Source organism: Brassica napus, chromosome A10 (genome assembly GCF_020379485.1).
Source record: "Brassica napus cultivar Da-Ae chromosome A10, Da-Ae, whole genome shotgun sequence".
Classification (NCBI taxonomy): domain Eukaryota; kingdom Viridiplantae; phylum Streptophyta; class Magnoliopsida; order Brassicales; family Brassicaceae; genus Brassica; species Brassica napus.
In genome coordinates, this window is record NC_063443.1 from 17,504,795 (window position 1) to 17,517,126 (window position 12,332).

Genomic DNA, 12,332 nt, shown 5'->3' on the forward strand with positions numbered 1-12,332 from the left:
TTTTTTTTTTTTGGAGATATTGAAGATTAGCCACTTGGTTAATCATCTCAAGTAGACAAATTAAAATATATTTTTTGGATTCTGGGCTAATTTGATATCGGATAAAATATGACGCCAAAAACATAAAGTGTTGAAAGTGTTGAGCGACTAATAAAAAGAAAACAAAACTAAGGGACAGGACTCAATTGTCAGAATCCCTAATGTTCTAGGCCATTAGCAATCGTTCAATCTTTCTCAGAACCAAACCTTCTTCTTGTTCAAACCTGATGCTTTGAGCTAAGGTCGTGTACTAAAGCTTCTCACATTCTCTTCTGTCTGAATCACTTGCGTTGGTTTTTGCATGTTGAAGAATGATGTCTGGTGATGCTGATGATGATGATGATGAACTTTCCTCTGGCGGCTCTGGAGACGAAGTACACGTCATTAACGGACACAACAAGCGTATTCCGACAGCACCTTCTGGTGGTTCTGGACCGTCTCGCAGGAGAAACCGCAAGGCTGGTGGTGTTGCCATGGTTGAAGCCATGCTAGAACTCGCAGCAGCTTCCAAAATGAGAGCAGCAGCTTTGACTAACAAGAACGGAGACAACTTACAAGGTGTTTGAAACAATCTTTGAAATAAAACATTTGATATTGTCACTGGTACAAACACTTCTCATAATGACATTATTTTAGTTACATTATTACCAATGTTAAAAAAAAAAAATAGCTAGGCGGTAACGTTTAAACCGTTTAAATCCAATTTGCCATTTAAGCAGACGGCTAGACTCTGTCTAGACCGATTTTTAGAACACTGACTGTTACCTTTGTGGCTATACTTTCAGATTCCTCCACTAGTAGCATCGATTTAGACATAGAACTAGATGAGATGGAGCTAGTTGCTGCAGCTGCTGGCTACTTATACTACCAAAGTCTAGTAAACCAACCTCCGGGAACTTTGTCTAGTACAAGAGGTACATACTTGAAAGACTTGCTACAAGGACCTGTTGAAGATTGCAGGGAAGTGCTTCGGATGGATAAACGTCTGTTTCACAAACTATCCGACACTTTTAGAGAGAAAGGACTGCTGAGAGATACCATTACTGTTCTGGTGGAAGAGCAGGTTGCTATATTCTTAAGCATTATAGGTCATAACCAGCGCATCAGAGTTATACAAGAGAGGTTCCACCTCTCTTGTGAAACCATTAGCCGCCATTTCAACAATGTGTTGAAGGCGGTTAAGGCGGTGTCACGCGGGTTTTTTCAGCCACCGGTTTTGGAAACACATGAAGATATAGTCAGTAGCAAAAGGCTTTATCCATATTTCAAGGTAAAGAAAGAACATATCATCATAGAACATGATGCAACAATGTTCTTTAGTTTGATTTGTTTATGGCCTTTCCCCTCAGGATTGTATTGGAGTTATAGATGGCTTGAAGCTTCTTGCTAACCTTCCTATAAAAGACCAGCCTCGGTTTCAGAACAAGAAAGGCATACTTACGCAGAACGTGCTTGTAGCTTGCAACTTTGATTTGGAGTTTATATTTGTATGCCCTGGATGGGAAGGCTCTATCAACGATTCACGCATCTTAAGAGCAGTTTTAGATGATCCAAACCAGAACTTCCCACAACCTCCCAAAGGTATTTTTTAACTTTCTTCTACATACAGAACATCCTTTTAGTCCTATAATGACTTGCCTTTTTTGCCAGGAAAATACTATCTTGTTGACAGAAACTACACGAACACAGAAGGTTTCATTGCTCCATACCAAGGAGCTAGGTACGGTCCTCATGAGTACCATGGCACACGCCAAATGCCGCAGAACGCTCATGACCTTTTCAACCATAGGCACATGTGTCTAAGCAGCGTTATCCAAAGATCAGTCAGCATGTTGAAAACTCGGTTTCCAATCCTGAAATCAGCGCCTCCTTACCATTTTCAAGTCCAGAGGGATCTGGTGATTGCGACGTGTGCCCTGCATAACTTCATTAAAAGGGAAGATGGGGCTCACGACTGGCTCTTTGCTACTGAAGGTAAAGATGCTGCTGCTGCTGCAGAGGAGGAATCTCGTGGAGAAGAGGAGGAAGAAGAAGTAGAGTTGCTGCACATGGATTCTACTCCTAGGGAGCTTGTTGCTGATTCTCTACGAGACTCCATTGCATTTACTATGTGGGATGACTTCATGAACAAGTGGGAAGAATGGTAGATTTGTTACCTAAGTGTAATCTTTCTGTTGCGTTTATGTAATAACATGAATATGCTAATGAGTTTCATTTATGTTTATATTAGTTTAACAAGAACAAAGGGCCATTATTGTTTTCTTTGCTCATTTTTCTTCTGTACTGAAATTGATTGAATTGTTTTTTTTTAATCAGCTACATCAAGACTTGCATAACATTTCACAATCAGTCAAAGGACTATCTCTAATATTGTCAGAGAAAAAGAGCCAACAATATTTTATTTACCAAAAACTCATTTGTTAAACAAAAATCCTTTTTTCTTGCCCTTCTTTCTCTGCAGAGCCTGCAAGAAAATTAGAAAATCAAATGATCAACCAATCGTAAAAGCTAATCTTTGTATGATGAGTTTCACTTATATGGATATCATGAAAAAGATAACTGATTCAACTGCCAGAAACATTACCTTCTTAATAAATAATCTGAGGGTGAGCACAATTGTGTCCCTTGAGCTGCCAAATACAACACAAAAGACAAGATTGGCTGTTTATTACAAGAAACCGAAAACTTCAAATGGAGACTTGGAACGCATTAAACAACTCCACTTAGAAAGTTAACACGAGAAAAATATTCAATGACTTTAGATCCAGGTTTAGGCTCATTCAAAGAAAGATATTACTTACCAGCTAAAATCCGTTGCATCATTATCCACCCGAAAGAGATGCTCCACGCCATCACTACCAATAATCACAAAATCCGCAGGCTGTTCAAAGGGAATCGCAACCTAAAAGAAGCATAGAAAGGTCATAGCATTAGTTCATCATTTTTACACTTAGTTACCTTCAGTACATATGCTAACATTATAATGCAGTGAAGATCAAGTATATAAGAAAAAGGAGAGCACAAGGAAAGGCTCTTACAGTGGTAGAAGAGGAGAACTTTTCTGTAATTACAGGATCGTTACTTGGTTTGATGCTATAGCCTTCTTTCTTGATAGACAAAGTAGCTGCTTCCCATATATCCATATAACCAATCTGTTTCAAAAAAAGGAATCATATAATGAAAAGGGAAAATAAAGGTATATGAAGGAACATTCTAAGAAGCCTAAGAACACATAAAAATTGTAGATGATGAAATAAGAGAACTGCCATACTGCATAGGAAACCTTGAACGATGCATGGCTGTTATGAAGATTCTTCTCTATATGACTCTGCATCTCTGGATCTGTGTAAATAAACAAGGTATACAATTACCAGATAGCTCCAGAACTTTTTTAGTGTAAGATCACGGTAATATCAAAGAACAATAACAGCAAACTGAGCTTAACGAAGAAGCTGGAATTTGAGTTATCTAACAAACCATAAAACAGAAAGGAGAAACAAAACTGAAGTATAAACTGACAAGTCCTGTAGGTATAATTTCTTTCACTCTTGAAGGTCAAAACAAAAACAGGTTTCTTAGTAGTGCTTCTCGAATTGAAGTTAATTATGGATTGAACAAGCCTGGATTTAATTTTGTTAACAACATTAGCGACCAAAATTTTCTAAAGTAAAAAGCATAAACTTACGACATGTAATCTTGCAATTATCATTGGCAAAGACCTTCACAAGCTCCCCCTGGAATCACAGTAAATAAATGAATCGTATGAATCATATGTAAAACTGAACCAGCCAGGTAACAAAATGGTTCTCAGATCTAGCAGATTAATAAACTAATGGTTGATCAAGTAAATTAGAAGTTGTTGAAGTAAACCTCATTCATCAGAGAATATATATATATATAAGAAAACAAACCTTGCGATTCTTATCGTCCAAGGGGTGAACTTCAATTGCAAGATATAAATCAACATCATCGGCAGTAACAAGATAATTTGGCTTCTTTGCTCCTATGTTTGGATATTCTCAACAGTTAATCTCTCTTATCGCCAATAGTCAATTGTAAGAAGAAAAAGTGGTAGGGGGAAAATGTGTACCATCAATGTAATTCACTGATCCATCTTCCAGATGCCGCACCCACTGAAATTTTCAAGAATGGAAGAAGATATTTAAACTGCAATTTGACAAAAACCCCGGTAAGTAATACAGATTTATATTTAGCCTGCACCTCAAAATTACATTTTGTCGTTCCATGGATGGAGTGTCCAGAAGCCAGAAGCTCTCGTCCAGGAAAAGGTTCTCCTGATATCTGTAGGTCTGCTATCCCTGGCAACGGATCATCATCTGCAGCTGCAAGGAGTGGTCCAACATTTTTTAAGACAAAGTGAAAGACTGATATGGAATTGGCAATATGCAACTATTATTATTAGCCATTACCCTCAGAAAAAGATGAAGTTGGCTCTTCAAGAACTGGGGGCAAATTGGGGTAATTTGAGGGGCTTGGCTCATCAAACTCAGCTGCATAATTCGCATTTTCCAAAGTTTGATTTGTATCTGCTTGTACTTCTGCATATGGATCGTCCATAAATGTATTGCTGAGAGGCTCACGAAACTGAACACGGTTATTTGGTCCATGAGATTCATCTTGATTAAAAGCTGGTTGCACAGGCATCTGAAAGGCTGGTGATCTACTGGAACAAAAGACACATTTGATCATCAAAATGATTTCAATATGCAATCAAAAGCACTAATCCAGAAATAACTCCATATAACTTAGCCCAGTCCATTTCCCATAAAAATCACAATATTCAATGTTTTCAGCTTTATCTTTATTTTCCTTATTTTCCACATTCATAAAGAATCACTAGTTCACTACTATATCAGGTATCCGGGAATCAACAGAAAATCTAGTGCATCAATACCTCTGAGGACCATCAAGATGGTAATTACTCGCGGCTGGTACACTACGCCCATCTTGGTGATACTGTTCTGGTTCTGTCTGATAGAAAGAAACGAATGAATTTTGTATTCAAGTCACTTAAGCACATCAATATTACGCAGAGGTATACGAACTTACTGAGTATCTCAAAGTCACACCAACAGGATGATATGGTGATAAAGGCGAAGCATTTGAGTGATTTACATCTGACTGCCAAGGTGCTAATTGGTACTCTGTCTCCTTTAGCTTTGTCTAGTATCAGACAAGGGAAAGGAGTAGAACGAATCAACTTAGTATAAATCAGTAGGTAATAGCTCCAGCATCAATAGTAAACTGTTACAAACGCTGAAATTTGACGTCAGCAAATCTCATACCCGCGTATCATACCTCAGTAAAAAGGAGCTTCTCCTGCAGATGCCTAAATAGAACCTGAATACGAATGAATATAGATGTAAACATCAATTACAAGTCATCTATCACCTCTTTTATATTGTTTTCACTTTTATGAATTTCAAGCACGGCGAAGTTAAAACTATCAGAAAAATGCAGAGCAACCACCAAACTAAATAGTTTTCAAAGACAGACGATGAAGGAGATCTGAAGTGCAAAACAAAACGACTGACGCAAGATAAAACTTAAGAATTTGGAACTAACCTTCACATTGCTAACAATAGACTGAGAATCAGAGATCTGTGGATGCAGCGAATATTCAGATAGAAGAGGCAACAAGTACGATACAAATGTAGATCTCTCCTGTTCTGCAGCCTGATAGAGAGAAAGAGGCCTTTGCCATTTAGATGTACAAATAAAAGTGAGGTGCTAGAGACAGATCCGACTTTGAGATAAAGTACAAAAAGATCAACACAAAAGTATTGTCGCATATCCCAAGATACAAGCGAATAATACCTGTAAGGCATATGTCAGGCGAATATTTTCTTCAATAATCTCTTGTCTATAAGAGAGTGCTTTTGATGCAGCATCAACAAGGTCCTGTTGTTGTTGATCAAATGCCTGACACAACAAGAACGATATATGAACAAGAAGATAAAAGTCGAGAAAGAGAAGTTACAAATATTTTGTAATAACTAAAAAAAACTTACCAATCGCATGTGCGCAATACGCTTTTCCAAGACATATTTCTCATTGCGTGTTTGAGCTTCCTAAAAACAGGCCAAAAGGTTAGTCAAAAAAATTATAAGGTAAACCAAGCATGCCTAAAACATAAGACATTCACCTTGACAGCATAATCAGCAAGATATTTTCGTAACCGCACAATCTCTTGTTCCTGTTCGTTGACCTTGTGAATAAGCTCCTGGATACTTTGCATAGTCAGGGAAAAACATTTTCTAACTTTCACTAGAAAAACAAGACTTAGTAAGAGTGACTTAAACCTGCTTCCATGCACTCCCCGAATTATTTACTTCACCTACTGGCATCAACTCATGAGTAGACGAAATGATGTGCGAGTCACGTTCTCCTTCCAATCTAACAAAGGAAAAATCAGACACTGAATTAAAAGAACACAAGAGTGTTGACGCAAACATAACTGAACCACGAGATTAACAATAAAACTGCAACAGCAGAAGGCCAGTATCCGTTAGAGGTTAAGTTACCTCATAGGAGATAGTGATATTGTAGACGGCGTAGAAGACAACTGAGAGGCTCCTCTTACTACGCCATTAGTCATGATTCCATCAGAACGTTCTTCAAAACGATTACTCACAGTAGCTTCCTCTCCATTTGGATGGTGAACAACTAGCATACCTGATGAACCAGCACCTAGAGCACTGATCACGCCCTTCCTCCGATCAACTGACTGATGCAACGGGGAAGATCCAGCGGAGTGAGATGCTTGGGGCGTGGCTTCACCTGATTTCTAAGAAAGATAGAAAACAAACTAGCATTAAAACACACATACTTTCCAAATCTGGTCAAAACACCCTAACGCATAACATAGAAATGTCAACAGAGATCTAAGGAAAAGATCCTTGAGACTCACTAGGGACCATGAGGATTCAAGTAACTTACATATTTGGCAAGCTCGAGATATCTTCTCTGAAGTTCAGACTTTAAGAGGTTATTCTCCTCCACCTAATCAGAGCAATATACACAAAACACACTCAGAGAGAACGCTCAAGACTTTACCAATTAAAAAAAAAAAATCCATTTAGAGTAAGTATTCAGATCGAAACCATTCACTATGCAGTAGCAGTAAATGCAAAGGAGCCGAGAAGTTCCTAAACGGATCTACAACTCAAAAACTTCAATTCTATTTTTTGCAGCTACATAACTACGCCCTAAGTAAAGTTACACAAAGCCTGATTATGTAAAGTAGTAAAAGTTCAGATAAACGCCACAAAGACCTGTTGCTTGATTGTGGCTTCGGCAGCTTCAACGGCTTTGATGACCTGGAACAAGCTATCGTTTTCATTGGAAGATTCTCTGAGACCCACTCCTGAGAACTTCTCGGCGAGTCTCTCCTCGTGCCCGTTGTCCATCGTGAAATCGAAACTTGAGCAATCTCCGGCAGCTATTCTCAAATTCTCATCTAACCAATCAACATTTAGCTCTCGCTGTTACAGATTTCAACAGGTGTATGAGAGAGAGAGAGAGAGAGAGAGAGAGAGAGAGAGAGAGAGAGAGATTAAAATAGAAAAAAATAAAAAATGAGAAATTGAATTGAAAAAGGAATGGTATGATGAGGATGAGTCACGAATCATACGAAAATGGAGAAAACTATATAAAAGCTTCTTCTTCTTCTTCTTCGCAAGCTCTCTCTGAGTTTTTTCGAGTTGTGACCTCGGAGAAATTGGGTTTTTTCTCGTTTTTATTTTCTTTCTAATTTATTAAAATTGTTTTTTCTCTCTTTAACATTGTTTATTACAATATTTAATATCCAGCAGCACCATTAATATTATTTATTATCATACCAAGTTTTGGTTTTGTTATTTCTGCAGTTAGAGACTTATAGTAACTTTTATACTATTTTAAACTTGGCAACTTTTGTAATTTTAGTAACCTTAATTAAACTAGTCAAGGTCGTATTCTTCTTCACTCGTCAGTATTAGGAAAAAAAATACAAAATACATTTCATGTGATTTTCCCTATATAGTATGATAATATATTATGCAAGACTAAGGAAGTCATTGCAACTTCTCTCACAAACATTGATTTAATTTTCCATAAATCTCATATTTGTGTTTCAGGCTTTTTGCCAACATTATAAATATAGGACAAGAATCTTGAAAAGCAATGATTTTGAAAAAAACAAACTCTCATTGAAGAATGGTTGGTAAAGCTTCACACCCTTTTTCTTTATTTGCTGTTTATATAAAAGGAGGAGCAACCCTAATGCAATCTAAAGAGAATAAAAAGATAACTGAAACCACTTTCACTGAATCTAGTCTTCAGCTAAAAACTGGAAGAAGTAACATCGGTTAGTAAAACTGCAGATCTAGGTTGCACGGGTACTCCAAGTTGGTGCCGTCTCACGTATCGGGTTCGTCGGGGGGACGGGGACGTCTCGGGTACGCCTAGGAAACGTCCCCAATATGTGTGAGGTGAACCCGGGACGTCAAGCCTCATCGGGTACGGGCTTGGTCAGAGAAGGAGACGTTCCGGAAACGTTTCCGCAGAAAATAGACGTATCCATCTGATTTTTTGTGTTATAAAAAGTGTAAAAAATTAAACCATATATGTTTTTAACCTTTAATGTGTTTATTCTATCAATTTTGAAAAGATCAAAAGTTGTAATTAAAAAAAATAATAGTGTCTCTGTCTCTTCGATTCTTCCACTCTCACTTTAGTCTCTTGCACTTCCATCTTCTTTCTCTTTGAAACTCAAGTCTCGACCATATCTCTCTCTGTGATATATCAGCAACAGAACCCAGATGCACTTTCCTTACCTTCTTGTCTCTTTGTTGTTTATATCACAAGCAAAACGCGTAAGCATTTTCTTTACCTTCTTCTTGTAATCTTATCTTACGAAAATAATTCATATACAATGTTTCTGTGTTTTTTATACAAAGATGTGACTGTCATTTTATATGTATCATATTTTGTTTTTAGCTTCTTTTTAGTATTTTGATCAATTGTGTTTGCTGCTGTTTCTGTTGCTGTCTAGTATTTTTATCATGTGTGTTATTGTTTCTGTTGATGTCTAGTATTTTGATTAAGTGTATTTGCTGCTGTTAAAACTTATGTTTCAGATTTTATCATTTTGACTTATGGATATTTTTATATTTTTTTATAATATGGTCGCCGTTTCTATGCCGTACCCGTATTTACAAATTTAAAGTTTGACGTTTCCCGTCCCCGCTCCCGTCCCAGTTTCCGGTCCCCGTCCCGGTCCCGGGGCTGCTTAGCTGCAGATTCCAGGCTCTGCCCCCCAACATCCAGACGGACCTTGAAGTTGTTGAAGAAGTGGTCTGCGTCGTTCCAAGCTTTGAGTTGTGCTAGAGAGAAAGGTTCGTGTATATCAATCACCATGAGGATCTTTGTATAACCAGTATGCATTCTCTTTGTCAGCCCTAGGGTCTAGAGTCTCTATTATCTCTGATGGGTTTTTTGGTTGAGATTGAGATCCATTGTTATGATTATTAATTACAGGTATGCTTGACTGAGGCTCAGAAACTTCAGAATCTGATGGAAACCCATGAAGTTGATAGCATGTCTTCTCTTCATGACCAATACGACCACAATAGGTGCAAGTGAAAACGTGACTCAGAAAACTAAAGTTGTGGATAAGGATGCATATATTCATTGTCTAAGACGAGTATATATAGTTACAAGTAAAAACTAGAAGTGTTCAATCCGGATATCGGTTCGATTTCGGTTCGATTTTTTTCCGGTTTTTGGTATTTCGGTTAGTAAAATATAACTACCATTCTAAATCCATATTTATTTTGGTTCGGTTCAGTTTATATACCGTCGGTTTTTTGTTTATTCGATTTTATACCAAAAAACATAATTATTTTATTTAAGATCATATTATATAAATTTTAGAGTCATATTGTCAACACAATCATTTATTAAAAATATATTATATGTTCAAATAAATGAACAAAAAAGTAAAAATGCTTCTATCAGTTTTGAAGAACAACACATTCATCATAATTTTTTTCATAAAAAATGGTCACCAATTGAAACCATAATCTGATATAATTAAATTTTCTTTTAAACTATATCATATTAAAGGTAAATGTCCCGTTTACTTGGCTTTCTCTTTTTGCTGTCACTCACCCATTTACTTGACTAATCACACACTATTCTGATACACTCATACACATATGTATATAAATAATGTCCACATACACTCTTCTTTTCAATACTTAATATGATCCCATAGCACTTAATCTGATCAACATAGTAAAGCCTAAACGGCGCCTAAGCTTTGGCGAAAACGATAATGCATTTCTTCCACACTCATAAAAGTCACATCGTCTTGTGACTTGCACAAATCACCCATGAGAGACAAGGATCCTGTTTGCTCATCAAAGACACTTTTAATGATAGCTTTGCGTTCAAGTTGCTCACCCAAACCATTCCTAGCCAATCCCTTGAAAACTATGTAGAGGTCTGAACTCTTAGCCTTGAGCGGAGGCTCATCATAGGTAGTTTTTATAACCACTTTCACAATCTCCAACTTAGATAGATCCTCCTGCAAAAACAACAACAATATTTTTTTTTTTTTAAAAGCGTCATGTTAATAAGTATCATAAAATAAGTGCATTGATATGCAAAAACAAAGGAAAAAAAAAAACAATACTTACATCTGAAATCCTCCGATCTTTTGTATAAACAGCAAGCTCCAGGTACAAACGAATCCAGGGATTGCTCCTCAACTTTGATATCTCCACCTGCATGATTAACAAAGACATATTTTTACACTTGTTTCTTATTTGATGATCATAAGCAAAACAGGGGAAACCATTTTTACCGAGCAAAAGCGTTCGCTAGCATCAAAAACAACATCATCTGAGGGCCAACCAGGGAATCCATAAACCGGCTGGGGTAGACAAAATCCATCGGTAGTCTCTCCTATGAATGTAAATGAGATTAATTAATACTTAAAACTCAACTTGTATATTTATAAGAAGGAAATAAAACGAAGAGAACAATGCAACACAGATCAATCACTCTTAGTTAAGAAGAACGCAAAACTTAAATCAATCTTTGTTACCTTTAATTCTAGCAGTAGTGCAAGTCGCATCCAAACGTCCAAATCGGTTTTCATCCACCCGAACCTGAAAAATTTGCATGGGACGACCGGCAACTGTATCACGTGCAGCCAAGGTTATGAGGAAAGAGCAAGCACCATTGCTCTTCATGTTGAATTTGATTAGAGCATCAAGCTCAAAGTTTGTACCCTGAAAAAACAAATAAATTTTTGAATGTGATAACATATACACAATATGTATTGTTCAGATACCAAAAAAATACCTCTTTTATATTGTAGCGATGAAGACCCAATTTCGCATAACGTTTGACCAAAGGACGATAGGGAATTAGGGATATGTAAAGGTCGAGAGACCTTGACAGCTAAAAGGCATTAATCCGGAACCACGGATGCCTTCTATGTCGAAACCCTAGAGAGAACAAAAAAAAACATCTATAACAATCAGATCAAACTTGTAAACAGATAAAATTAAAGAGATGAAATAATTACATACATCGTTTCGTTCATTCTCCTCGTCAGATCTGGTTATCGAGAGTGACGGTTGATTGTTTTCTGATGATCGAATAAGTTGATGGAAATTTGTGATGGGCCCATCGGATTCATTCGCTCGACGCCGTAACTCATACAGCGGACGTAAATACTCATCCTTTTGTTTCTCCTCCTCGTCAAATCTGGTTGATGGTTGATTGATTTTTGACGATCCAGGAAACATCATATTATTAGGTTTGATTGCCCAAAAGTACAAGAAATAAAAACAAAAAACCCACATATATGAGGCTAAACCAAAGCAAAATAGATTCCATCGAAGTCCATAAATGACTCGATTCCATGCATTCTTTTATGGAGCAAAGGACACGTGTCCATCATGCAAAATAGATTCCATCGAAGTCAATAAATGACTCGATTCCATGCATTCTTTTATGGAGCAAAGGACACGTGTCCATCATGCGAACCACCACTGCACTTCGTCAACAAGGACATCTCCGCGGAACGAAGATCTAAGAATATCTCCAATCTCACTTCATATTTTACTCTAAAATTAAGAAAATATAATGAAAAATAGAGTAATGAACAAAAAATAAAAAAGATTACTCCATTTATTAAGTAATGCTTTTATTTTTTGTTCATCACTCAATTTTCTCAATTTTAAAGTAAAATATAAAGTGAAGTTAGAGATGCTCTA

At 37.0% G+C, this 12,332-nt stretch overlaps 2 protein-coding genes and 1 pseudogene across 4 annotated transcripts; 1 reads left to right on the forward strand and 2 right to left on the reverse strand.

The window, feature by feature from the left end:
* Positions 1–157: 157 nt before the first annotated feature.
* Positions 158–2,358, forward strand: LOC106419333 (putative nuclease HARBI1). The gene is made up of 4 exons (XM_013860097.3): positions 158–597; positions 825–1,309; positions 1,389–1,620; positions 1,690–2,358. The coding sequence occupies exons 1-4, from the start codon at positions 351–353 to the stop codon at positions 2,184–2,186; spliced, it is 1,461 nt and encodes a 486-aa protein (XP_013715551.2). The 5' UTR covers positions 158–350; the 3' UTR covers positions 2,187–2,358.
* Positions 2,319–7,840, reverse strand: LOC106419332. 3 transcript variants are annotated; one of them, XM_013860095.3, is made up of 22 exons: positions 7,694–7,840; positions 7,335–7,544; positions 7,000–7,062; positions 6,585–6,847; positions 6,363–6,456; positions 6,206–6,283; positions 6,072–6,131; positions 5,878–5,982; positions 5,626–5,736; positions 5,359–5,400; positions 5,110–5,223; positions 4,955–5,031; positions 4,470–4,720; positions 4,261–4,382; positions 4,130–4,172; positions 3,951–4,042; positions 3,725–3,773; positions 3,311–3,381; positions 3,078–3,191; positions 2,841–2,941; positions 2,624–2,669; positions 2,319–2,503 (listed from the first exon to the last, which is right to left on the reverse strand). In XM_013860095.3, the coding sequence occupies exons 2-22, from the start codon at positions 7,467–7,469 to the stop codon at positions 2,453–2,455; spliced, it is 2,082 nt and encodes a 693-aa protein (XP_013715549.2). In that variant the 5' UTR covers positions 7,470–7,544; positions 7,694–7,840; the 3' UTR covers positions 2,319–2,452. The 3 variants fall into 3 exon arrangements, with proteins under 3 accessions (XP_013715549.2, XP_048598441.1, XP_048598440.1); XM_048742484.1 differs by having other exon boundaries at positions 3,323–3,381; positions 4,470–4,723; positions 7,335–7,791; XM_048742483.1 differs by having other exon boundaries at positions 4,470–4,723; positions 7,335–7,791.
* Positions 7,841–10,241: 2,401 nt separating this feature from the next.
* LOC106419337 lies at positions 10,242–11,996 on the reverse strand (annotated as a pseudogene).
* Positions 11,997–12,332: the final 336 nt, after the last annotated feature.